Source organism: Blennius ocellaris, assembly GCF_963422515.1.
Source record: "Blennius ocellaris genome assembly, chromosome: 2".
NCBI classification, from domain to species: Eukaryota; Metazoa; Chordata; class Actinopteri; order Blenniiformes; family Blenniidae; genus Blennius; species Blennius ocellaris.
In genome coordinates, this window is record NC_137651.1 from 33,181,744 (window position 1) to 33,209,533 (window position 27,790).

Consider the following 27,790-nt stretch of genomic DNA (forward strand, 5'->3'; position numbering starts at 1 on the left):
GAATATTAACTGGACTTATGAACGCGCATAATTACAAATCGCCTATTTCGTAAATTAATTTAGGATTTAATACATTTCAATGGTCTTTAAACGACGTTCAATCGATTTAGATTTATTTCTACTCAAATCCTTCATAAATATTGATTTATACTTTTCTCCTTTTGTTTTTTTCTGCACTGACATGTATATTTCAATATATTACATAAGTTAATCCCACACTATTACAACAGTGTCTCTGTTGTGATAAATGATTAAAAACACCTCACAAGTTTATTCATCATGTTTTGAGATCATGTTTTATTTAAACGTGCTAAAGAGTAAAATATATTTTAAAAAAAGGTTTGAAATATATATATATATATATATATATATATAAATCAAATATATACATTTTTCCACTCCGTTTTACAACAGAATGATGAAAAACAACTTGAAAAACTTCACAATAAAGCTTCATGGATGCAAAAGGTTTTAAATTGTGACATTAAAAATAAAAAAGCGTCACATCGTTGCTCCACCTTCGGCCTGGATTACAGGACATCCGCACAGAATTCTTGTGAACAGTGACAGGTTTGAAGGTGTAAAGAACCAATCAGGCTGCGGCGGGGGCGGAGTCTGTCTCACCTCACGTTCTTTGTGACGCTGCCTCTTCAACAAACACACAGCAACACAAACAACAGCAAACACAAGGCTTGACCAATATATACAGGTTTAATTGAGGTTTTGTGCTTCCAAACAGCTCAGCTTCACACGTTCACAGTCAACAAGGTCATTTATTAAAATTAAATACTGAATACTTACATTTAATGTGCATGATTTGTCTGAAACCAGCAACAAGGAAGAACGAGGAAATAAAAGTCTCAACTCGTCTGATCAAAGTGAGCTGCAAATATCTTTGCTATCCTCTCCGTCTCTTTCTTCATGGACGGAGGAGACATGTCGGGACGGGGACGAGGACAAGGACGGGGACGGGGACGAGGACCCCCCCTGGGCCCACACTGGAACAATGAGGAGGAAATGTTCAGGTCCCACAAACAGCATTACGACAAAGCAAAAATACTGATCTTGTAAAAAAAAGAAACAAATCTTCAAAATGCTAAAAACATATCTTGGGTTCTGCTCCGTACAGAAGAGGATGAGGGCCACCGTGGAATAAAACCCTGAGTTCTGTCTTTTAAACTCAGAATTATGACTTAGACTCAGGGTTTTGTTTATCCAGTTTTTATCAATTTAAACAATTTTTTTTACTTTTAACTTTTAACCCTGACTTCTGACTTTTAAACTCAAAGTTCTGACTTTTAAACTCAGAATGTTGACTTTTAAACTCAGAATTCTGACATAGACTCATTTTTTTTTTAATCCAGTTTTTAACAATTTTTTTTACTTTTAACCCTGAGTTCTGGCTTTTAAACTCAGAGTTCTGACTTTTAAACTCAGAATTCTGACTTTTAAACTCAGAATTTTGACTTTTAAACTCAGAATTCTGACTTAGACTCAGGGTTTTTTTTAGCCACAGTGGCCCTAATCCTCTTCCGTAGCTCCGTCTTCACAAGAAAATCATATTAAAACAAACTCGTTCCAGAAGTACTGATCCGAAACACGAACGAGAACTGGGAGAGCGCAGACCTTCGCCAACGCCACATTTAGCTCTTAGCTCATATCCATGCTAACTAACCAGTTAGCGAGCCACGTCACTGTGTGAAACACTGAGCCGGGAGCATCTCCATGGCAACAGACGCCAATCTCCTTTGATCTCCTGCACAAGGAGCCTCTTTGATCTGCTTTGTATGGGAACATTTTTTCACAGTATTTTTTTTTAGATTGGTCGTTAACGTGGCAAAATATGATCGATTGGTCTTGAGATGACGACAAATCATCCCCGAAGACTTCATTCAGTTCGGGTGAGGAGGTTTTGTGAAACATTGTAAAAGTCATACAAGCATGATTATATACCAATAAATAAATAAATAAATACATACATACTAAAACGTAACCATCTCCTAACGTTGGTTGGTGAAGTGTGTGTGTGTGTGTGTGTGTGTGTGTGTGTGTGTGTGTGTTCCAGGCTGCTGTTGACCTGCTGTCACCCCTTATGAGGACAGATTCTTTCCTGTTGCTTCATGAAAGGATGAGACTCGTTATGAAACAACTGTAATGACGTGGACTTGATGTCTAATGAGGACATGAGGACATGAATGAAAAATCTTAAAATATTACAAATATTTAAAAAAATATTAAAATGATACTAATATTAAAATAAAAAAAATATTAGACACCGACGAATTCTGCAACATATATTCCAGTGTGTGTGTGTGTGTGTGTGTGTGTGTGTGTGTGTGTGTGTGTGTGTGTGTGTGTGTGTGTGTGTTCCAGCCTCAGGACAGGTTAAAACAGGTCCTCTGAAAGACGAGCTGCTGCGTCTCGTCGCCGTAACAAAACCAGACTGAAGAATTTAAGTGAGTCACTATTTAATATGTGGACTTTTACGACTAAAGCAAAGTTTCCTAACACAGTGCATGCTGGGAGCCACTGCGCCTCACCGAGTGTCAAACAACAACGACGGTTTGAATTACCAGTTTGACAGAGTGCGTCTGGGGTTAGCTTGGCGTGTTGGACAGTTCACCCAAACGCATCGGACGGATGTTGACGTGGCAAAACAACACAACTAATCCACCGTCCGTGTCTCAATATCAACGTTTCACCCACATTCAGTCCAACATGCCTTTCTGTTGTTGCTTTCGCTCAGAAATAAAGTGATATGTGACTGAGAATCACCGTGAATCATCAGGACTTTTACAGAACGGAATAGAAACGCGTCATTAATCCCACAGGGAATTTCCCTTCAGCCTGAGAAGAAGCAGTCGTGTCTGGTTTGGCGGCTCCGCGGCGTCCAGCCGGTCTGGCCTGAGATGAAAGGGTTAACGCTCCCGGCGGCAGACATTGATGTGTACGGCATCGCCGTAACGTGAAGAGTGCTCATGGAGCGCTGCGACAACTCAAAGGTGTGGTGGGAACTGGACGACACAGATCTACGTCTGGGTAAAAAAAAAGTACATTTGTGAGCCTTTTCAACAAGTCCCACTTTTATTCAGTTTAACAAAATAAATAAATAAAATGGAAGTATTTTTTTTCAGCTGAAAAGGGGAAAATTCAAAGTAACATTCAACATTTATTTATTCCTTTATTCAAACTGATTCACGCCACGCCACGTCACGCCACGCCACGTCACGTCACGTCACGTCACGCCACGCCACGTCACGCCACGCCACACCACGTCACACCACGTCACGCCACGCCACGCCACGCCACACCACGTCACGCCACGCCACGCCACGCCACGTCACGCCACGCCACGCCACGCCACGCCACGCCACGCCACGCCACGTCACACCACGTCACACCACGTCACGCCACGCCATGTTGCGCTCCGCCACGCTCCGATGTGACTTGGGTGTTTTCAAACCCTGTGCCGGACCGTACCGGAGTTGGAGCTACAACCTGAGGCTGGACTCACAGTATCTATTCACAACGCGCGGCGGCGCCTGGCTGGTCATTGGCTCCAGGCCTGCCGCACTACGTGGAGGTCCTGGCGTAGGGATACTCACTGCGCCGTCGATGGCCTGAGAGAAGGAAGGAGCCAGACGGAGGGCCCTCATGGACACCTCCAGCTGCCGAGACGACAGGAAGAAATTCGGGACCTCGGGCGGGGCGGAGCTTAACGGAGGAAGTTAAGAAACAGAAAGGTGGCGGGGCGGTTTCCTGTCGGCTCAAACAACTGAACGCCGTCGTGTAATGACGTAAAACACAAATATGTTGAATACGGCGCCAAATAACGGATCCAGGCAGGCGAGCTCCAAAACAAACACAAAAGCAGGAAGTGGTTTTATGAGCACCGCCTGTCGCGGAAAAAGTGGTATTTATTTGTTCATTTCTGGTATTTATCAAAAGAGGGCGGAGCCTCAAAAATCTGCAGCAGAGGAACGTTCAGTTTGCGCTCCTTTCAGCATGTGGGAGAACGAGTGTTACTGACAAAGTGGAAGTAAAGGATACTGCAGGAGTTCAGGGTCTCGATGGTCCTCGGAGCCTGGTGCATTGTGGGCGCCTGTCACATGACATGTGCTCGGCGACGAGCCCGCCTCCTCGCCGGCCTCCTCGTCCGCCTCATCGCCGGCCTCATCGCCGGCCTCCTCGTCCGCCTCATCGCCGGCCTCCTCGTCCGCCTCCTCATCCGCCTCATCGCCGGCCTCCTCGTCCGCCTCCTCGCCGGCCTCATCGCCGGCCTCCTCGTCCGCCTCATCGCCGGCCTCCTCGTCCGCCTCCTCGCCCGCCTCCTCGTCCGCCTCCTCGCCCGCCTCCTCGCCCGCCTCCTCGCCCGCCTCCTCGCCCGCCTCCTCGTCTGAAGGCCGCCACCTCCTTTCGTCGTCCGTTTCTGCCTCTAATCCCTTAAAACTGCTTTCCTCTTCACTCGTCTCCGGACGACTGCCAGAGTCTCCAGTGTCCTCGTGTCCCGCCTCACCCTCGTCTTCCTCACTCAGGCTCGGACCCCCAGGCGGCTCAGGGCTCCCCAGAGAAACCAGGTCGGGGTCCGACAGGACGCTGGTCCAGGGACTGGTTCTGTCCGTTAGCGAGGTCACATCGTTTAAAGGCCTCGGCTTCACCACAACCTCCTCGTAGTCTTCATCCCTCATCTCCTCTTCCTCTTCCTCGGAACGGCCCTCCTCAGACGCGATGACCTCACAGCTCCGTCTGTGCGTCTCCTCCTCCTCCTCCACCTCCTTCTCCACCTCTGGAGGGGGAGAGCAGAAGGGAGAGGCGGAGGCCGTCAGAGGGTGGTGGTCTCCCACGGGGGAGGAGGAGGAGCTGGAGGGAATGGTTTCCAGGCGGTTTCCCCGGATCGCTGCACCAAAAAACCAGAGTGAGGAAAAAAGTCGTTAAAAAGCCGACAGAGTTGTAATTTAAAGCCAAAACTAGGCAAAGAAGGAAAAATAACAATGAGAAAAAAGAGTGTAAAACATGTCGACAGACACACGAACCTCTGGAAAGACCGTCAGCTTGACACAAGAAATCTCGTTTCGAGGCGTCTTGTTCTCTCAAGCAGTGACAAAGTTTCATGTCTGAAGAAAGTAACAAGCTTCACCTTGTGTCAAACACCTTCTTACTTAATAGCAGTGGCTCTGCAGCCTCAAACCTCACACCTCAAGCCTTCAAACCTCACACCTTCAAACCTCAATCTTCAAACCTCAATCTTCAAACCTCAATCTTCAAACCTCAATCTTCAAACTTCAAACCTCACACCTTCAAACTTCAAATCTCACACCTCAAACCTTCAAACCTCAATCTTCATACTCAAGCCTTCAAACTTCAAACCTCACACCTTCAAACCATCAAACCTCAATCTTCAAACCTCAAGCCTTCAAACCTCACACCTCAAACTTCAAACCTCACACCTTCAAACTTCAAACCTCAATCTTCAAACCTCAAAGCTTCAAACTCACACCTCAAGCCTTCAAACTTCAAACCTCACACCTTCAAACTTCAAACCTCACACCTTCAAACTTCAAACATCACACCTTCAAACCTCAATCTTCACACCTCAAACCTTCAAACCTCACACCTTCAAACCTCACACCTTCAAACCTCAAACGTCAAACCTTACACCTTCAAACCTCACACCTTCACACCTCAAACGTCAACCTCACACCTTCAAACCTCACACCTCAAACCTCAAACCTCACACCTCAAACCTCACACCTTCAAACCTCACACCTTCAAACCTCACACCTTCAAACCTCACACATTCACACCTCACACCTTCACACCTCAAACGTCAACCTCACACCTCAAACCTCACACCTTCAAACCATACACCTTCAAACGTCACATCTTCAAACCTCAAACCTTCAAACCAGCATCATAAACTAGTTATAAGTGCTGTTTGGCTTAAAACAAGCATTTTTCTCATTTTAGGACGACTGAGCAGCAACCAAAGGACCTGAACTGGCATTTCATAAGCCCATCTTCTTATTTTAACATTTTAAAGTAACAACACATGAAAATAAAAATTGTTTTGATTCCATAAATGCTGTTTTCAAGATACGGGGCCAGAATTATTTTCTTGTTTTTGAAAATCTTGTCAAGTAAAATGTTCTTGTTCTGTTGGCAGATAATTTTTGCTAATTTTAAGTATTAATTTTCTTGTTTTAGTAGATTTTTTTCGGCGGAATTTTCCCAGTGTGTTATTTGCGTCCAAAAGAGCATTTCTGGACTCAAAACAAGTATTTTCATGTGTTATTTTAAAATCATAAAATAACAAGAAGGCCGTTGCTGGGCTAATCCCCCGCCGGAGGGCTTTATATTTTCTCACAAAGCAGCTCTAAGGCAGTGATTCCCAACCGGGGGTACACGGACCCCTAGGGGTACGCGAGGGTATTGCAGGGGGTACGCAGAAAGATTATAAATTAGCCTACAGTATCCACACACACAAAAAAAAAAATTATACTATATTATATTGTTGTATATCATGAATTTTAGTAAGGCCATACGTTTATTTTCCATGAGTAGCAGTTCGTCCACAGTGATTGGAACACTACAATGCACATAATATGAAAAGACTATAAAGTGGCGCGCTTTAAAAAAAAAAAAAAAAAGGTTCACGTTCTTGCTGCGGGCGCGCACGATTCGCGAAGCTAGCTAACTCTAGCTGCATACCGACTGTAAACATGGATGCATGGCTAGGCAGGAGTAAACGTCCAGCTACCGCTACTGCTACCGTCGCCTCGGACGCAGGCACAGGGGAGCCCAGTGAAAAAAGGAATTATGAAAGACTTATGAAAGACAAGCAAGCGCAAGTGTCTCATTAAAAGGTATGTTTTTACACTCACAATAATTGTTTTATTTAAATGAGCAGTTGGATAGATAGAAAGACAAAGGGTTAAATATAAGTACACATTAAGGCGAATAATCACACATGAGAGAGGGGGTACTTTTCACATGGAAACCAGCTCAAGGGGTACACTGGTCAAAAAAGGTTGGGAACCACTGCTCTAAGGCAGCACACTTGGTACACTAGAGGGTGTTCCATGGGTCCTAGTAGATAATTATGTAGAATCTGAAAGGTCTTCTTCATAAGCTATGTCAAAGTACGTCTCCAGAGCCCAAAATGTGTTTTTTTATGCACTTAGTGACCCTGTGACCTGATATGCAAATGAGGTCATGGTCACCATGGTGCCCCTTCTCCCCAGGTGGAGTGTCCATGTGAGAAGTTTGGTGACTGTGGGCCCAGGAACTGCTGAGAAATGAGGAGAAATGTTTATATGAAAATACATGTATTGTGCAACCATGACGAGCAAACTTCAGACCCTACCAATCTTCAAGGTCAAGGTCAGGTCACTTGGTGTACTGGAGGTTATCCCTGGAGTGTGTATCATGTGTGTATAAAATTTCAGAGCCCTAGCTCAAAAACCTAGGCCTCCAGAGCCCAAAATGTGTTTTTAAGCACTTCGTGACCCTGTGACCTACTTAATATGCAAATTAGGTCAAGGTCACCATAGTATCCCTTCCCCCGTCTGAGATGTATCCACATGTGAAGTTTGGTCACTGTGGGCCCAGGGGTTGCCGAGATATAGGTAGAAACGTTCGAACGGACGGACGTACGGAGACTGTTTCAAGATCCCCCTTCGGGGCCTATCAGCCACGGCGGGGGATAAAAAGATTGGGCTTATGAAATGCAAAAGGTCATTTTAAGATTTTAAAATAACAACACATGAAAACAAAACTTGTCTTGAGTCCAGAAATGCTGTTTTCAAGATAGTCTTGTCAGGTAAAATGTTCTTGTTCTGTTGGCAGATAATTTTGCTCATTTTAACTATCAATTTTCTTGTTTTAGTAGATTTTTTTCAGAGGAACTTTTGCAGCGTGGGCTCACCAGTAATGATGTTGTTGACTCGGCCGACAAACTGCGTGGACTTGAGGAGGAGCCGACCGGCGTCGCTCTGCAGGTCGGTCGGCTCCTCGTGCGTGGCGACGGCGGCGCCACAGTCCTGCTCGGCGGCCGGCGGCAGAAACGTCGGGGTGGAGAGCTTCCGGCTGAAGTACCTCTGGATGTCGTCCAGCTCGCCAAGCTTTTTCCTGCAGAATGCGAGTCACACCGGAGCTGTAACCCACGCCGAGACGACGGAGCGGCGCTGCCGGACGTGAGCGCCGGTACCTGAGTGTCGAGAACAGCACGGAGCTGGAGGGGTTGACGTGAGAACCCGCCCCGTCCTGGAGACATTGGTGGAAAAGGCGGACTTTGTCCACGTGTTCCAGGAGACGGTCGCTCTCGCTAGACCTGCAACGGTTTCCACGGCAACACGTGAGCGCAGCGGGGAGACGGTCGGTTCAGGCTGCATCGCAGCTCATGGCTAACAATGTGCCGTCGTTTTAAGTACTTTGAAGGGGTTTTGTGCCGTACAGCACATTTTAAATCTGCATGACGTTGAACCTGCTCTGAGATTGTTACAGGGACGTGTTCTAGATCAGTGTTTTTCAACCACTGCTCCGAGGCACACTGGTGTTTCCTCCAGATCTCGTCAGCTGAGTCGTGGGAAATTATGCAATTTCGCATTTTTTCTAAAAAACATTTGCTCTCACAGCCGACAGTGTGTTGCAGAGTAATGATGTATAAATACTCTTCACCACTAGAGGGCAGCACAGAACTTTGCCGGTGAAATGTAAAGTGACAGACGTCAGTGTGGTTCATCTCCACCTCCTGCTACCATCTTGTATCAAAGTACTGTGTCAGTGACAGTGATGGAGAAGTTTTTGAAAACCAGGATCTCAGCTCTTCATCCATCAGGTCCAGGTTTCACACTGAGGGAGTCACTATTAAAAAAAACACATTGGGAAATACTTTTTTTCTGTATTTACTTAATTCCTGTTGATAAAACTTTGATGAGAATGACTTTATATTGTTAATAGAGGCAACAGAGTTTAACATTTTAACATTTTGGGGTGGTGGTGTGCCTCCAGAGTGTTCCAAACAAAAAAGTGTGCCTTGGCTCAAAAAAAGGGTTGAAAAACACTGTTTTAGACAAACGGACACATTAAAACGCAAAGAGATTCCACAACATGTTGTAAAGAGTTCCAGGACTCGCCGTTGGGAGAAGAGCCGGTCTGCGTGGTCGGGGGATGAGATCTTCTGCTCGGGGTATCTGCTGATGTGAGAGGGAAAGCTGCTGTACGAGGCTGTGGTCCGGTAGCCGAGAGGAACGGCCTGCGGATGAATCATGTCACCGTCAGTTTCATATTTCTTAAAAAGCAACAAATCCTTCACAATGAGTGCCACGTGGTTCCACAGTAACGTTCACTGCAGCCCAACGTGTGTCCTCACGGTGTCCATTTGTAACTAGGTTTTTAATTTGTCGTGGTGAAAGTCAGGAGGCTGAATGTTGACGACGAATCTCACCGACGACTCTTTGGCCGCGTCTTCGCCGACCGTTCTCCTTTCCGCCCGCAGGTCCTGGATCCCCCCCAGCGGAGTGACCGACACCTTAAGCTGCCCGTGAACCAGGCCGCTGAAGTCGCTTATGTTGTACCAGCCGCACACGGACGGGAAGCCGTACAGTAGAGGGGACAGGTCCACGGGGGCAAATCCAATAACCCTCTCCATTTCTGTTCCACAAAACCACGACGACAAACATCAACATCACCAAACAGACGAGCTCCAACCCCGAGGTGAGTCCCGTACCTCCTTTGTGCCAGACTTTGAACACCAGGGACTGTTGAGGATCCAGCAGCAGCTGCTTTGACAGCCTGGAAGTGTGAAATGTACAAGTGAGACTCATATTGAAGCGTCTCCGGTCAGCGGTCTACGTTGGGACACGAGCGGCGATTGGGAAACTGTTTTAAGATGATTGTTACTTTATTTTCTTATTAGCTAGACTGGTCTTGGCGTTGAGGATTAAAAACTAGTTAGAAGTGCTGTTTGGCTTAAAACAAGCATTTTTCTCATTTTAAGACGAGAAAAAGACCTGAACTGGCATTTCATAAGCCTCTTCTTATTTTAACATTTTAAAATAACAACACATGAAAATAAAACTTGTTTTGAGTCCAGAAACTCTGTTTTCAAGAGACGGGGCCAGAATTATTTTCTTGTTTTTGAAAATCTTGTCAAGTAAAATTTTCTTGTTCTGTTGGAAGATAATTTAGCATATTTTAAGTAGTCATTTTCTTGTCTCAGTAACATCTTTTTCTTTCGGAGTGTTATTCATGTCCAAAAGAGCATTTCTGGACTCAAAACAAGTATTTTCATGTGTTATTATTTTAAAATCTTAAAATAAAAAGATTGGGCTTATGAAATGCAAAAAGTCAAATCTAGGCAAGATATACTTTCTTAAATCAAGTGGAAAATTACTTGTTCTTGACTAATAAGTCATTTTTTGCTTAAAACAAACTGTCCACTAAGATTATTATTCTAGTTTTAAGATGATTATTACTTTATTTTCTTCTTAGCTAGACTGGTCTTGGCGTTGAGCATCTTCTTATTTTAAGATTTTAAAATAACAACACATGAAAATAAAACTTGTTTTGCCTCCAGAAATGCTGTTTTCAAGATACGGGGCGAGAATACTTTTCTTGTTTTTGAAAATTTTGTCAAGCAAAAGTTTTTTGTTCTTGTTCAGATAATTTTGCTTATTTTAAGTAGTAATTTTCTTAGTTTAGCATATTTTATTTATTTTTTTCGGAGGAATTTTTCCAGTGTGTTCTTTGTGTCCAAAAGAGCATTTCTGGACTCAAAACAAGTATTTTCATGTGTTATTATTTTAAAATCTTAAAATAAAAAGATCGGGCTTATGAAATGCAAAAAGTCAAATCTCGGCAAGATATACTTTCTTAAATTAAATGAAAAATTTCTTGTTTTTGACTAAAAAATTATTTTTTGCTTAAAACAAAATTGTCCACAAAGATTATTATTCTAGAATTCCAGAAATGCTGTTTTCAAGATACGGGGCTAGAATTATTTTCTTGTTTTTGAAAATCTCTAAAATGTTCTTGTTCAGATAATTTTAGCTTATTTTAAGTATTAATTTTCTTGTCTCAGTATATTTTCTTCTTATTTTTTTGGGAGGAATTTTTCCAGTGTGTTATTCAAAATAGCATTTCTAGACTCAAAACAAGTATTTTCATGTGTTTTTTCACGGCGATCGGGGACCTGCACTGGCGCTGATGCTCCCAGACGGGGGACGCCGTGTCGGCGGCGACCGCCGTGGACACCGGCTCGGCGGAATCGGCGGCGACGTAGGAGACGCAGCAGCACGGCGAGGCCTTGCTTCGCTCGGCCAGAGGACAACCTGCCAGAGGGAAACACAGTCAACGAACAGATTAAAAACCAATAAACGTGGGATTCCACACCGACCTCTGAGGTTCAGGTGCACAGCGCGGTCCACTGTGACCGTCGCCGGGAACGACTCGTCCACGCTCGCCTCCGACCGCCGCGCAGCTGTGACGTCTGGCGTTTCATTCGGCCATCCGCTTTGTGGGTGTGACTTTGTGGGCGTAGCGGGAGAAGAGGCTTCCTCCACCTCCTCCTCGGACAACGAGACTCCTCCTGGACCGTCGGAGGACGGCGGGGCGCCGACTCCAGCAGACTCGCCACCCGCCGTCAGGGTGACGTGGACCCGGAGAGCTGCTCCCTGGAGATCGGCTGCTGAGCGCCTGAACAGTGGGTAGACGCCTGGAGGAGCAGACACCTCGTCACTCATCTCACCCACGTGGAGGCGAACGACGATTGACAAAAAAAAAGAAAGAAAAAAGGTATTTGGAGACACTAAAAGAGACAGGCATTAGACGCTGCGCTCTCAACACTGGAGCCGGAGCAGAGAACCGGGTGGGATCCATCTTGACAACAACTTGTCCCCCAGAGCGTGCGTGGGAATCTGTGATCCAGTCGAGGAGCTGACGGAAGGGGGACCAGAGAGTCTGGACCCGCAGAGACTGTGGCTGCACAGTGACGAGCTGTGCTGTAGTGCTGCAGTGCTGCAGTGCTGCTGTGCTGCGGTGGCTGCCGTGCCTGTTGGGAGCTTACCATCCTGCACCTGCCCCCCCCCCCAGTCGAACCCAGGACTTTCCTCACTGTGAGGCAAGAGCGCTGATGAGACCAACCCGAAACCACTGCTGAAATACAAAATCCTATTGAAGTAAAGTGCCCTGCATAATTTGGAAACTACAAACCAATTAAAGCAGGGGTGTCTAACATGCGGCCCGGGGGCCAGAACTGGCCCGCCAGACGATGTAATCCCACCATGTGATTTTTTTAAAAGTATAAATATGAAAACTGACAGACGCTGATCTAAAAACACCAGATCGGCCAAAATGACATTCAAAACCGCCCTTGGTCAGAATTAATTAATGCAATCTGTGGAGGTCACGTGATGCAACACCTTTCACAATAAAGGTGTCCAATTTATGTGAAGTGATACTTTAGACATGTAAACTGAAGACAATTTCCAGATGATGAAAAATTGTTTTAATCCTGAATAAAAATACGATATCCAGACACAGGCGACTTTTTTTTCTGTGCAAATATAATAATATCTGATTAACTTGAATATGTAAATTTCAGAATAGACAAATGGCAAATTCTTGCAGTTACAAAAGGATCAAAAGAAGGAAAGACTTTGACATTTGTCCATATCTGCAGTTTAACATGTTACGTTTGACTTGTTGGGCCTCCAGAGGTCAGGTTAGGTGGATGTGGCCCCTCAACTGAAATCAGTGTGACACCCCTGAATTACAGGCCATCAACTTAATTAAAGAAACCAGCAGTTCCTTGGAAGAATTCATCAATGCCCTCATGAATCCAGGATAATTAAATTCAGGTGAAATCATATACTACAATGATTTTACAAAAGGTCTATCATTTCGTACGTACCACTGAGAGTCGGCTTCTGCTCGCCCGTCTTGGCAAAGGAAGCCAGATCAACGAACGCCGAGCCCACCAGTCGATCGCCGTCCCCAGGCCTCGTGGCCCTGTCCTTCCCAAAGGCGACCCACACCTGCACCTCCAGCCTCTCCTCCCGCAGGTACCACCTCAGAGGCTGGGTGTCCGCCAGCTCCACGGTCCGGCTCCCCCCGAAGCTCAGCGTGGCCCGGTCGCCCCGCGCTCCCTCCCCGACGCGAGGGTGCTGCATCTCGGAGCAGAAGGCCTCCCGGTCGTAGAACTTGTACCGGAGGTAGCAGTAGGTGGAGCGCTGCAGCACGGCGTGGCCGGGGAGGAGCAAACAGTGGACGGGAATCCACACTCGAGGCATCGAGAAAGTCAGGGAGACTTTTCTCTCGCTTTCTTCCCAGGGTTCGTGGTCGTGGTCGTTCTGAGGGGCGCCCACGCCGCGGTCCAGTTCCCAGGCCAAACCCCGAGCGGCTTCTATGACCCTTTCTCTGTCTGAGTGGTGAGCGAAGTGGACGGAGAGCTCCAGACCTCCCACCAGCTGAGGAGAGCTCGTGTCCTCGGGGGGATATATTCCAAACCAGCCAGAAATACCTTCGGAAAGAAATTATTAGTTCTCATTTTTTTGTCAAAAAGCTTTATCAGATGTGACATGAAGGACAACATACCGGTTCTTTTATGGAGGAGATCAGCCAGGGGGACCGTCACTGTGCCCAACATCACTTCTTTAGGTGTGGAAACATTCAAAGCTGCAAGAAACAGGAAAGAAAACAAAACATAGTGATATTAGGAAAGATAATCTGTTCAAACTTTTGGATATTATAACGACCACATTTCTATAAAGACCGACAGACTTCATCGAGTGTTCAGCTTGAGGCCTTCTGAGTAAAACACACTCGTCAGTGAACACGGATACCAAATGTAAGATTACTGCAGGTGCAGCGTTAAGGTGGAAGAGAAACTCCAGCAAACCTTTGCGATCGTCTCGGTTCCAGACGGTGAAAACGGCGGAAGCTCGGTCCAGCTGTTCGGCGAGGCTGCAGGACTCGCCGCTGCCGCGCTGCAGCAGCAGGTCACAGGCCACCTCGGCGTGGTGGTCGAACTCGGGGCTGAAGGTCCGGGCTGCCGTGCGGGTGCGCCTCCTCTCGGCCTCGGCCATGAAGGAGAGCTGGACGGTGACGTACGGGTTCAGCCCCACGCCGGCGAAGTAGCCGAACCGCTCGTCGTCTTCCGACATGAACCTGAGATGGAGACATCGGCACGGTGACTTCAAACGTAACGATGGTGAACAGAAGTCAAGGAGGGAGGGGGGTTCTGCTGGTGCAGATGAATACAGCTCACACGTCTGTGGTGTGAACCGTGAACAGTCACATCAGTGGTACAACGAAAGCGTGTGGATCGGTCTAGACCAGGGGTCGGCAACCCACGGCTCTTTGGTCCCTCCACTGTGGCTCCTTGAGCCTCGGTCCCACTGCAGCTCATCCTGGAGGGACGTAAGGAGGCAAAGCCACCCAGAGCGCAGTCCCGTTACAAAGAGTGGTAAAATGTAGGCGGGTCGTGAACGACGCAGCGATGTAACGTCATTACGCAACAATAATGGCATGAAGAACGTAGAATTGCTCCACGGCTCAACTGGTATCTGAAGCTGGGAACTTCCTGTACCTTTCACAGTAAAACCGCTGCGCTGCGGAGCTCCGACAATTCCAGGAGGTTCATTGCAGACTTGTTGAGAGTGACGACAAATTCTAGTGAATTACACAACAACTACAGGACATTAAAGACACACCACTCACACTCATAGTTCTAACAATCCCAGATCTCCCAAATGTATCTTCTATTTTAATAATGTGTAGCAATAAAGGAGCTGATAGCTGCAATGCATTATGGGAGTTTCTGTTTGTGGTGTTTTAAATGTAATTACTGGGGGTTATGTTGGGTTTGTAGTGTTGGTAATAATTGTGTTTTTGTTACTTAGTTCATGTAGTTTAGTTTATTAGTTGTAAGTCGTCAACCAGCAGTGAAGGAGGTTTTGTGTGTAGTGTCCTCCTGGCATGGTCTACCTGTCGGAGTGTCAAAATAAAAGACTGATGTGCACGTCTGTTGTAAAGTAAGCTGGCAGCCGTGGCGTTACCTCGCCGCTGCTTTAAGACCAGAAGCCCGGTGCACTCGAAGCACGAGTGTCACGACACGAGAGGCGGTTCCTCTCCCGGGCGGCGCCTCACGTCTCAGGGGTCCGTGCTCGTACCGGACGCTGACGTCCAGCAGACCTGAGGAACCCAGACACACCCATCGGTTAGCCGAGGCCCCCCGACACCCTGCGATGTCGCCCTGCGATGCCGCCCTGCGTTCACACCTGAGGGGTGACGATGGAACGACTCGGGGTCGTCGGTCCTGGGAACCAGGGGCAGAGAGAACCGTTGACCTTCGGTGGGTTGTCGCCTCTGCATGGTGACCATGGCACACAGTCTGGACAGTGGCAGCGTTCCCGTGGCGACAAGCTGATCTCTGACATTTGGGTAATAGTATCTGCAAAGGGACAGGACATTATCCACGACTGTTGTAGTCAAAAAATATGAAAACTAGCTTTTCTTCAGTAGGAAAGAAACAAAAGAGACAACACTGTGGTGTCCTTGTAGCTCCTGGGTACGCCTTGGACTCGCAGTCGGTACTTTTTAAAACCTTCAGACACGACGCGTCATACAAACCTGCACCACACTTCAAACTGGACGCCCCCACCGCCGCCACCGCCACCTCGACTCGAGAGCGAGGCGAGCAGCAGCCTCTGGACCGGTACGCCGTCGGGAGTCAGGAGCATGTGAGTCTCCGTGTGGCCGAACGGCGGGTCCGGAACGCAGAGCGTGGCGGTCGTGCGAAACGGCTTCAGGTCCACGCCTGTCGGTGACGAAATGGAAGCTGTCAGGGCGACGCTGGCGGGAATGGGGAGCCTCTCAATCTAAACAGACGTCCTCGGGGTCAAAGGGGGGGCCTCACTCGTCTCGGCGAGGTCGCGGTCGAGCTGCGCGGCAGCGGCGCCACCGTCCTGACAGGGGAAGCTGTACTGGATGTAGCAGTCGGCCTCACCCCACACCGTGGACTGGAGAGGCATCAGCCCGCTGACATTCTCCACCTTGATCACAAAGCGATGCTCCGTCACGGCTTCCACTCGTCCTGCGGTCACCTGAACGAGAAAACAGGTGAAAGGTACTTCTTAGACAAGCAGAGGGGGGCGGCACCGACGCTTCCATGAATGAAACAAGCTCTCAGGAACAGCAGAGGCCCTGCAGGTGCACTAAAACACAGAACCAGCACACGTTTTCCAGAAACTCCTCCAAACACGTTCCCAGAGATTCTGCATCTTCTACCTTTCGTTGCGCTGCTCTCTGGCGATCGAGCAGGTGAACTGGTCTGACCAGGTGAGGGAAACGACCACACTCCTCCTCTCTGGAGCGCTGGAGGGAAACTATTTGCTCCGACTGGCCCATTGCCAGAACCACCCGGAGGTTTCCTCTGCAGCCACCCGTGAACACGTCGACGACCGGCATGTAGCAGTCCACCGCCAGGACGGGGTACTGGGCCTGGAGGAGCAGGCGGGCGATCTTGGGGTCCCTGGACAAAGACGGGGACATGATTACGTGTGATTTTAAATGATAAGACCTTAATAGATGTGGGGGGGGGACGGACGCTTCTTCCAGCATGATCTCTTCGTACCACGGTGCCTTCAATTCAAACGTATGCAAACAAAAATAACAAAACTTGCTCATGTGGATCGGTTGGGCTTTTCCATTTTCTCTATAAAAGGACATTGGAATGACTGTAGTGTATTTAAAAATTTCTTTTTTTAATAAAAAAAAAACAAAAAAACAGACCAACATCGCAAAAAACAAAAAAAAAAGTACATATGTAAAGTCAAAACAATTCATTCTAACTCTATCATTTGTTTTTATTACCATGCGATGTGAAGCATTATTTTATATTCTATATTTATTGCTTCAACCTGATGATTGTTGTTGCTTAGTAACAAAATAAAACTCAGAAGTCCACAACAGTGGATAAACTTAACACTCATACAACATAAAACACTCAACACAACATAAAAAACAACAACAAAACTTATTCCCAGTTCTGAATCAGAAATCTCTTTTCCACAAAATTGCAGCGATCCAAATAATCAATTTATCTTCTACACGACTTTGTCCAACTTATGTGAAATAATTAATTAATTTATAACAAAATACTTGTAATAGTGAATATAGTTTGTTTTTTTCTTTGTTCTGGTCATTAAAATATCAAAATATCTCAACTTTACTTGTCCCTGTACATCAAGCAGGGAAGAAGCTGGGAATAAATGTAATGTTTCTTATTGACCAGGCCTGTGAAAGACTTGCCTGAAGGACATGTAGAACTGGTGGAGAGGCAGTTTAACGAGGCCGAGAAGCTGCTCGTCCCCCGACGGCCCCGCTTTCCGCCACACTTCGATCACCATCATGTTATTCTTCATTCGCTGCAGGAGCTGAGGCGTCAGGGCCACTGGGGTCACCTGGAACACACCGAGAGGCGAAGCCTTCAACCCACAGGGCCCACGTGCATCGAGGTGGCCTTCTTTCACTGCACTGGACTGTTTTAAGTGACTCTGTAGCTCCCAGTGTGATTAGAAACCTCTTTAACAACATCACACATGGCAAAGTAGAACTGTGCAGAGCGAGGCAATATCAGATCCTCTACAATGAAACACTGATTGTCTTCAGAACACACAACTTAAAGTCCCAGTGAAATGTAACATACTACTTTGCAAATAACGATAGTTGGGGTACTACTTCTAAGGTTTCTCCGACTCTGCCCCACCCCTGTTGTCGCATAACAAAGTTATTTGAATTTTGAATCTCCAGTCGACGAAATCGGGGGAATCCTTCTTCTCCGTGGGCCATTGTGGGCGGAGCCTATGTGTGACGTCACGAGTTGTGCAGCTCTCGATCTGTTGTTTGTATTGGCTTGTTTCCCTCTTAAATATCCAAGTTTTTACAGTGTTTTGAAGTTATAGTCGGCATTTTATGAGCCTTGATGAAAGATTGAACCTGGAAGAGACCGAGAGAGGAGAGAAGGAGCACGGGTGGCTCGCGGGAGCTGCTAGCTCGGGCGGCTAGTAGACGATCAAGTAATACCTGGACTCATCTCCGGTGATTCCGCGCAGTGGGAAAAGCCCTTCGACGTGTTGGATCCAGGAAGCCGGTCGTTCTGCCAAAAGTCAGGAGCCTCAAAGGTGAAAAGTGGCGGCTGCTGAGGCGAGGAGACGAGGACCAATGGAGGACGAAGCGTCTTCTGCTTCCTCAAACATGTTCCAGACGGGGTCACTGATGGCAGAACCACCTTCTGTCTTCTTCATCAATCACTGGGTTTGAAATGACCATGATGATGAAATCTGGTTCAATTCAGCCTCTTCGTGGTCAAAACTCTGATCCTCCATAATGTAAACACAACTTGGGCGTGTGCACAACTCGTGACGTCACTCTGTTATTGTCAGAAGCTCCGCCCAGCAGAGGAAATAGCGCCGTTTATCGGCTATTTTCTCTCAGATTGCCGTGTTTTAACATTTTACCCTCGGACCAGTTAGCATGAAAATGTCCCTAGAAGCGACAGCCAGGGTGTTTTGGAGGTGGAATTTTCATTTCATTGGGACTTTAATCTCAGACAAGAGGCTGTAGAAAAATGGCAGGTGGAGCTCATACCTGAAAAAAATAACCCGAGGAGTCACAGTTTGTAAAGATACTGTAGGTTTGCACCGAGCGGCGCTATAAATAAAGTTAGCCGGCGCCGACAGAAGCGGCGAACGCGCCGTCGACGCCACTGACCTGGACAAAGTTGAACGTGGGGTCGGTTTGACCCCAGCTGACCAGGGATCTGGCCGTCTCGTCACACCAGAACAGTTTACAGTTCAGGTAGACGCTTGGCACCTGCAGAGGTCCACTGCTGAAGTCCTTCCCGTCCGGTACCATCAGCAGAGAATGGAGCAGAACCCGGGGCTCCTCCTCCTCCTGCTCCTCCGCCTGGTCCTCCTCCTGGTCCTCCTCCCGCCATGGTTTCGGCGATGTGAGGAGGCCAGGATGAGGAAAGGAGTCTTGTGAAGGTTTTTGTGACGTCCTAGCAGATCGCCGTGGCAACGAGTCGCTAGGCCTCACCTGGGTTTTACCTTTCTGGCCGTCTGCTTCCAGCTCTACCGTCACCTGCAGGAGATTCCGACGTTACCTCTCGACGTTACCAAACCGTGTCTTCGTGGACAAAAGTGAAGTATTGTACCCTGAGAGGTCCGATCTCCCCACTTTCACCGAGCACAGGCAGGACCAGGCACTGACGGAGTTGTCTGCTCTGCAGCAAACGGCGCAGGGGATGAGCCGCTTTGCCGAGCGAAGCAGCCTGCCGCAGAAGAGCGCAAGCATCCCACTTATATTATTATAATACATCCCAGTTAGGAAATTTAATGCGATCGAATAAAACTCGATTTAAAAGAAAATGATGACGGTAGAGCCGCCCAGATAAAACGGAGAAAACATCACATAACAAATAAAACCAGCAATAGTATCTGATCTGCTGACTCGAGAGTAGAGCAAGGCAGCGTATGGCAGCAGGTCATAATAAAATAAAACCAGACCAACATCGCAAAAAAAAAGTACATATGTAAAGTAAAAACAATTCATTCTAACGCCATCATCTGTTTTTATTACCGTGACGTGAAGCATTATTTTATATTCTATATTTATTGCTTCAACCTGATGATTGTTGATGCTTAGTAACAAAATAAAACTCCGAAGTCCACAACAGTGGATAAACAACAACAACAAAAAAAACAACAAAACGTATTCCCAGTTCTGAATCTGGACTGCTCTACCATCATCATTTTCTATTACAATCAAGTTTTCGAGTTTTATTGGATTGCATTAAAGGTCAGACAGACCATGAGGACATTTAAGATAAAAGCACTTTGAAATCAATCAACAAAGTCGCATTAAAATAGAGCGCATGAGCTCTTTTTGGCAGCGGCATTTTAAACCAAGCGCAATCAGGGAAGTCCAACATGAACTGCATTGAAGAAGTGAAAGTTATTTAACCGCCATCACAGCGAGTTAAAGAAAAAAAACACATGACAATGTGGATAACGCAAGGAATTCAGAACAGTGTAGAATAATTCCCTTGACGTTCGTCAATACGAACTCTCATACTAATGTATCACTTTAGTCACATGTTGAGTAACGCCGCTTACTTGGGTTTGGCCGACCTTCCGTGAGTAAATCCTGAAGTTGAGAGGCGTTTCCCACCACTGTTGAGCCGCTGAGGTGCCGAGGCGGACGGGAAACACAGACGTCTGCTCGAACTTCACCACTAAGAACAAAAAACAACCAGAAAACGGCATTTGTCAGTAACAAACTTGAAATAAAAAAAGATTCCAAACTGTGTACGACGCTGGGGTTTCAACACGTGACGGAAGTGAGACAAACCTCCTTTAGAGACGTTGCTGGAAGCCACTTGGGTCACCGCCCCGTTGCCGTCATGTCCACTTGAAGTTAAAGTCTCGGGTAACCGATATTCCACAAAATATGTGCTGTGAAAGATAGAAAGCAAAAAAAAAAAAAAAGCACAACTGTCACTCATACGGGCAATTTGGTTGTTAAACGACATCCCCCACGGTGACGCCTCCCACCGCTTCTTGGCGACCGGCGGTCGTGGGGGCCTCCCGCCGCCCCTGGGTGTGGAGGCGGAGCTTCCTGCAGGTACAGCCAGTGAGTGGATGGTCACCCTCAGCCGACTGACGGAGCTCAGCAACTCCACCTGCCGCCCATCCAGCAGGCGACGAGGACCGCCAGCGTCCACAGAGTGCGGCTGCTCCAGACGTGGACTGGAAGCAGAAGAAGAAGATGTGCTCAATGTAGGGCTGGGCGCTTTTGCCTCAAAAAAAACAACAAACAAACAAAAAAATCTCAGATTTTTTCAAGAAAAATTGGCGTTTCAATTCCATTTAAAAAAAAACATTTCTCAATGCACTTAAAAATGATTTGCAGATGTCAGATATATTGTCAAAAGTGCAACTTTATTGCTGCGATTGTCCTCGAGAAGTAAGCCTCGCTTTTCGAGTTTGCTTTTTTATCGGGTGTGCTCGAGCTGCCGTCGTCACTCCTCCCGCTCTACGGAGTGTTTATTCCTCCGGCGCTGGAACAGGTTTGTTGTACTGCCGCTTCCTGCAGCTCCAGCCTTTAAAACACATTTCGCAGCGAGGCTTCGTCTGCGTTTCGTCTGAAGCTTCAAAACCAGACCAGTTCCAAAATCACCGAGTTAACTACGCCAGTGTTTTTCAACCACTGGTGTTTCCGCGAGCTATAGTCAGGTGTGCCGTGGGAAATTATCCAATTTCACATTTTTTTCGAAAAAACATTTGCTCTCACAGCGGCAGTGTGTTGCAGAGTAATCATGTATAAATACTCTTCACCACTAGAGGGCCGCACAGAACTTTGCCGGTGAAATGTAAAGTGACAGACGTCAGTGTGGTTCATCTCCACCTCCTGCTACCATCTTGTATCAAAGTACTGTGTCAGTGACAGTGATGGAGAAGTTTTTGAAAACCAGGATCTCAGCTCTTCATCCATCAGGTCCAGGTTTCACACTGAGGGAGGCACTATTAAAAAAAGTCCTTGTTTCTGGATTTACTTGATTCCTGTTGATAAAACTTTGATGAGAATGACTTTATATTGTTAATAGAGGCTACAGAGTTTAACTTTTTAACATTTTTGGGTGGTGGTGGTGGTGGAGGTGGAGGTGATGGTGTGCCTCCAGATTGTTCCAATGAAAAAAGCGTGCCTTGGCTCAAAAAAGGTTGAAAAACACTGAACTACGCCTTTCTCTGGACGTAGTTCTCTGCTGCACACTGCCATGTTGTTTGTGACTGTGTACGCGGGGGTGAAGGGGTAACCCACAAGGACAAAACAGTGGTGGGGGAAAAAATTTACTCAAATTTGCAAAATAAAAATCGTTTTTTAGCTGCAAATTCAATTAAATCGATTTTTTTTGCACAGCCAAAGCTTAGTGACGGTCAGACTGGTGGTATACAGTCAGTTTGCTGAGTGGAACACATCAGGAAACGTACTTTTCGATCATCGGGTATCCAGACGGTTGCAGCCGTTGAGTTTCAGGCGCCGACGAGCCTCGGGAATCTTCCCGGGTTTCCTCTGACCTGAAGTCCAACATCTGAAAGAATCACCTCAGTGAATTCACAGCTGTGAAATAGTAACATTACAGTAGGATTAAAAAAAGTGAAGAGCCAAACACTTACGGGGGTTTTATAGAACAGATTTTCCAATAAGCTCTCGTCATACTGCGGGTCACTGAGCTCACTGTCGACACACACACTGTGGTCAGACGGCGGCTCGGAGGGGGAGCGGCGTCCATCCCAGAGAGGCAGAGGAGAGGAGGCTGAACTAAAATTTTAATAATATTAACAGGAAAAAAAGCTCCAACACGTGAAGTCAAGTCCAAACTCTTTGCGTCGTAAGCTTGAAAATGCACCATCGTGTACCTGCCCAGGAGGAGAGCCACCGCTCCCTTATCAATATCAACATGGTGGTCGAGGTCGAGGTCGAGGTCGAGGCCAGAGACCAAGGCGACATCGGACAGTTTCAGAGGGGAGTCAGGCTGAAGGATATTTTCTAGAAATGTCCCTGAGGGAGGAGGAAAGATCCTGTAGACAGAACAAAGGCAGTACGTATTCCAGATTGCACTTTACCTGTGGTAGAATAGACTAGTGTTTTTCAACCACTGGTGTTCCGCGAGATATAGTCAGGTGTGCCGTGGGAAATTATCCAATTTCACATTTTTTTCTAAAAAAACATTTGCTCTCACAGTGTGTTGAAGAGTAATCATGTATAAATACTTTTCGCCACTAGATGGCAGCACATAACTTTGAGACAAGACGTCAGGGTGTGCCAGTGAAAGCGAAACTGACAGACGTCAGTCTGGTTAATCACCACCGCCTACGGCTGCTGCCATCTTGTATCAAAGTAATGGAGTAATGGACAGTGATGGAGAAGTTTTTGAAAAGGGAGGATTTAAACTCAGAACTATGTTGTTGGTGTTTGTCTGTCTTCTATTCCTGCCAGGATCTCAGTTCTGTGTTCATCCAGGTTTCACACTGAGGGAGTCAAAATTAAAAAAGAAATTGGGAAATACTTCTTTTCTGTATTTATTTGATTCCTGATGATAAAACTTTGATGAGAATTACTTTATATTGTTCATAGAGGCTACAGAGTTTCACATTTTAACATTTTCGGGTGGTGGTGTGCCTCCAGATTGTTCCAAACAAAAAGTGTGCCTTGGCTCAAAAAGGTTGAAAAACACTGTTTTAGACTGTTTTCCCTGACCTGAGCGGAGGTTGGACGTTGTCCTTCGGAAGTGGCAGAGGGGCATCTTTAAGCACGGGGTCGGCACCCACGTCCAATTTTAAAGCCGATACCACCATCGCATTTCTCAGCTTGTTTCCACGTTCAAGAAGAACTGAAACGAGGAAACAACGTGGCTCGCTGAAACAGGAAACACATATTATGGCCGTGCGTCTCTGCCAATAGGACAGAACGTCGGTAACCAACCTGAAAGGATATCAGCAGTGGACCGTCCACGAGAAGCGTCCCGACTCAAAGGATCCACGACTGTTGGACCGTCTGTTGGCATGTGATTCTCCAGAGTCTCCTCTTGGTCTTTCCGGGCATTTTGGAAGAACAGGTGGTCCTTCCCCCTGGAAATGTTGCACACGCCAACATGAATACGTCCATTTTGAGACCACCGAGGAATCTGATGATTAAAGTTCTAGTGAAATGAAAATTCCACCCCCAAAACACCCTGGCTGTCGCTTCTAGGGACATTTTCCTGCTAACTGGCTGAAGGGTAAAATGCTAAAACACGACAATCTGCAAGAAAATAGCCGATAAACGGCGCTATTTCCTCTGCTGGGCGGAGCTTCTGACAATAATAGAGTGACATCACGAGTTGTGCACACGCCCAAGTTGTGTTTACATTATGGAGGATCAGAGTTTTGACCACGAAGAGGCTGAATTGAACCATATTTCATCATCATGGTCATTTCAAACCCAGTGATTGATGAAGAAGACACAGAAGGTGGTTCTGCCATCGGTGACCCCGTCTGGAACATGTTTGAGGAAGCAGAAGACGCTTCGTCCTCCATTCGTCCTCGTCTCCTCGCCTCAGCAGCCGCCACTTTTCACCTTTGAGGCTTTGAGGCTCTTGACTTTTGGCAGAACGACCGTCTTCCTGGATCCAACACGTCCAAGAGCTAGAAGACTGAGGAATCACCCGAGATGAGTCCAGGTGTTACTGGATCGTCGACTAGCCGCCCGAGCTAGCGGCTCCCGCTAGCCGCACGAGCTAGCGGCTAGCTGCTCCCGCTGCCCGTGGTCCTTTTCTCCTCTCTGGTCTCTTCCAGGCTCAATCTTTCATCAAGGCTCATAAAAGCCAACTATAACTTCAAAACACTGTAAAAACTTGGATATTTAAGAGGGAAACAAGCCGATATAAACACAACAGATCGAGAGCTGCACAACTCTTGACGTCACGCCCCAAGAAGAAGGATTCCCCCGATTTAGTCGGATGGAGGTAAAAAATTCAAATAACTTTGTTATGCGACAACAGTGGTGGGGCAGAGTCGGAGGAACCTTAGAAGTAGTACCCCAACTATCGTTTTTTTACAAAGTAGTGTGTTATATTTCAGTAGGCCTTTAAGTATAAAACCTTGGTGTGTTTCCACCGCTGCTCCCGCCCGATTCTTTCCCGCCGCCAGCTGGTGGTATGCGCTGCCAGGGCGTGGTCAGCGTGTGGACCTGGAGTCCCTCCAGGCTGACGTCTGTCGGTGGACCCGAGCCGCTGCTGTCGTATGCCTCCATCAGGGGCTCCAGATTCAGTGAAACCTAAAAGAAAAGTTGAAATTGTTCACTGGATCATTGCCGTTTTTAAAATAAATAAATAAATGTCTTGAATATTTAAAACATACATTGAATGGTTTTAATCTAGATCCAACTATTTGTCAGAGTTCTTGTTTGTTTTCTATTGCCACACCTTCGAAGGTGAGAACTTTAAATCTACTGTTTCAACACTGCTCATGTCCTCAATCTTTCCTTTCGGGAATTTTAGCAACCCGAGAAGCCATGAAGGACAAAACGATCCACCCCTTCAACAGTACTTAAGATGCTCCTTTGCTCAGTGAGATCACAGCCAGCAAAAAAAAAACACTATTTCAAATGCACCTTAATATTTATTCTATATTATTGACCGTGATGTACAATAACTAACATCACTAACTTTAACATTCCACAAAGGCAGTTGGCGAGTAAATGTGAATTTCCGTTTCTGCTCACCTGCAACTCCCCCAGTTTGTCAGACGTTGGAGATACCAGAGTGTAAAACCCACTAATTGGCTGTGACAAGGACAGACGGGCGATTCCAGCAACCTGAGCACGAGCGATTGGTAAGTGATCTGCTTTCATGAGAACTTCCAGCACCAAAGAGCCCATATCTGTAAATAAATGACGTGTCAAAAATACAATTCTTCTCCTTTATACGATTACAAAAACAAAAACAAAAAAAAACAGCTTAATGAATTCAAGCATTTCATTGCTCGTTCTTTGCATTACCAGTAAGATAGGAGGTGAACTGCTTTGGCCCGCAGCGGATCGGGAAGCGAGCCGTGGTCTTGATGGTTTTCTGGGACAGCAGCGATCCGTCTCTGGGAAAGAACTGGGTCCCGTTGGACGACTCTCCCCACCATCGCAGCCTGATGAAGGTGGGCGAGGGCGGCTTGTGAACCGTCCACAACACCCGGCTAATCGTCACCCGCAGGAAACACCTCAGCTGGCCCTCAACCAGAGGTGGGAGGCTCGTGGAGGGTGAGACATCGCTTGGGACTTGGAGGAGCGATTGGACGACAAAGTGGAGACACAAAGTCATCAAAAGGTGATTGTGTACTGAGGCAGACAGGGCGGTGAATGTAAAGAGTTTTCAACTCAGGGACATCATTAGATCAGTGTTTTTCAACCTTTTTGAGCCAAGGCACACTTTTTTCTTTGGAAAAAGCTGGAGGCACACCACCACCCGAAAATGTTAAAATGTTAAACTCTGCAGCCTCTATTAACAATATAAAGTCATTCTCATCAAAGTTTTATCAACAGGAATCCAGTAAATCCAGAAACCAAGGACTTTTTTTAATAGTGACTCCCTCAGTGTGAAACCTGGACCTGATGGATGAAGAGCTGAGATCCTGGTTCACATTCTTCCTTTTCAAAAACTTCTCCATCACTGTCACTGACACAGTACTTTGATACAAGATGGTAACAGGAGGTGGAGATTAACCACACTGACGTCTGTCACTTTACATTTCACCAGCACACCCTAACGTCTTGTCTCAAAGTACTGTGCTGCAATCTACTGGCGAAGAGTATTTATGCATGATTACTCTGCAACACACTGCGGCTGTGAGAGCAATTTTTTTTTAGAAAAAAATGTGAAATCGCAATACAATATGTTGTGGATTAATTGAGCTTTATTCGCTCATTGTTGCAGATTTGTTTTGATTCCTACAACAGGCAACACGTGAAGTAGATCCTTAGAGTTTAATTTTTTTATTTTGAAATAACTGTGAACCCCCTGTTAGCTTTAGCATCTTCAGAAAACCAACTTACTGCGACCCTAAAACACAACACTCCCGTCAAGAGAGCCTGCACTCAATTTTAACTGCGCTTTTATTAAAGCCTTTACGATAAAACACAATACCATCAATTTCGATCAACAGATCCAAGTTTAAGAGTACTTTTCTCCAAATTCCTACAGTAATATTATTTGATAGTGATTGCAGTAGTAAAGGAGTATGTCTAGTATTGCCCGGTGTGGAATCGGGCATAAACCTATGAATAATTTCTTTTTATTGCATTTTGAAAACAGGCGAGAGACCATTATTTTCGTTGATTTACTCCAAGTTTAAGAGTACTTTTCTCCAAATTCCTACAGTAATACTATTTGATATTACTTGTAGTAATAAAGGAGTATGTCTAGTATTAAACTGGAGTGAAATTAGGTGTAAACCTATGAATACTTGTGTTTTACAACAAATTGTAAACAGACTGTTTGTCTGTCGTTCTTTCAGGGCTTTTATTTTGAAGGATTTTCTTCCAGCATTGCGGCCGCTCGCTTGCTTGTGTTTTACCGTACGTGCGTTAATAAAAGCGCAGTTGAAATTGAGTGCGGGCTCACTTGACGGCAGTTCGAAACGTTTACAACGGAGTTACAAACCAATCAGCAAGTGCTTACTGGGGCATATAATAAGGCAAATATGTAAATAAGCGGTAGAAGTATTTAAATGAACCACAAACATGACTGACAGTGTCGCAAACAAGGCTAAAGCTCGGAGTGACAGCTGTCGTTAACACTTAACTAGTTAGCATTGCTAAGCTAAGCCAAGTTTACCTTTCTTTTTGCTTCCTCCGGCTCGAGCGGGTCGCAGTTTCCTGGTCTTCATCCCTCAGACCGCGAATAACAGCCCGGCTGGGGCTGCGGGGTCTGAAGCGGAACCAGGCGCGTCCATTGTCGCCGTGTCGGTGGGCAATAATCCGTTTAACCGGGGCGACAGAGCGGCGCACACGCAGAACAGTGCGAAGCACAAATACGAACGGCAGCGCGGCAAACGGTTTCCCAGCAACACCCCCTGTTCCGCTTCCGCGAGCGCTCCTTCACAGAGGCATGCTGGGTAATGGGGTTTTTCTTGTCCGGGGCGCGCCATACGAGCGTCTGTACGCGTGCGCAGCAAGCGATACCGGAAGTCACGTGGAC

The 27,790-nt window shown here is 46.5% G+C and overlaps 1 protein-coding gene across 1 annotated transcript; it reads right to left on the bottom strand.

The window, feature by feature from the left end:
* Positions 1 to 698: 698 nt before the first annotated feature.
* Positions 699 to 27,509, bottom strand: c2cd3 (C2 domain containing 3 centriole elongation regulator). The gene is made up of 33 exons (XM_080513470.1): positions 27,428 to 27,509; positions 25,603 to 25,872; positions 25,327 to 25,484; positions 24,704 to 24,879; positions 23,548 to 23,693; positions 23,323 to 23,455; positions 22,482 to 22,643; positions 22,239 to 22,383; positions 22,053 to 22,153; positions 20,616 to 20,810; positions 20,413 to 20,516; positions 20,178 to 20,296; positions 19,217 to 19,333; positions 18,772 to 19,143; positions 17,311 to 17,462; positions 16,288 to 16,531; positions 15,917 to 16,103; positions 15,631 to 15,817; positions 15,279 to 15,451; positions 15,057 to 15,192; positions 13,898 to 14,166; positions 13,594 to 13,674; positions 12,911 to 13,519; positions 11,396 to 11,713; positions 11,192 to 11,330; positions 9,728 to 9,792; positions 9,446 to 9,651; positions 9,135 to 9,253; positions 8,207 to 8,329; positions 7,925 to 8,127; positions 4,051 to 4,897; positions 3,606 to 3,714; positions 699 to 998 (listed from the first exon to the last, which is right to left on the bottom strand). Exons 1-33 carry the CDS (start codon positions 27,477 to 27,479, stop codon positions 861 to 863), a joined length of 6,555 nt encoding a protein of 2,184 aa, XP_080369596.1. The 5' UTR covers positions 27,480 to 27,509; the 3' UTR covers positions 699 to 860.
* Between the last annotated feature and the right edge of the window lie 281 nt (positions 27,510 to 27,790).

Bases quoted from the DNA above. Each gene is read 5' to 3' on its own strand.
- c2cd3 (XM_080513470.1), bottom strand. From the start codon at position 27,479: ATGAAGACCAGGAAACTGCGACCCGCTCGAGCCGGAGGAAGCAAAAAG. The intron at 20,517-20,615 runs GTGGGAGGCGTC...TATCTTTCACAG, and splicing joins CCGCCGGTCGCCAAGAAGCG to CACATATTTTGTGGAATATC. The intron at 13,520-13,593 runs GTATGTTGTCCT...TTCTTTCCGAAG, and splicing joins TCTCCTCCATAAAAGAACCG to GTATTTCTGGCTGGTTTGGA.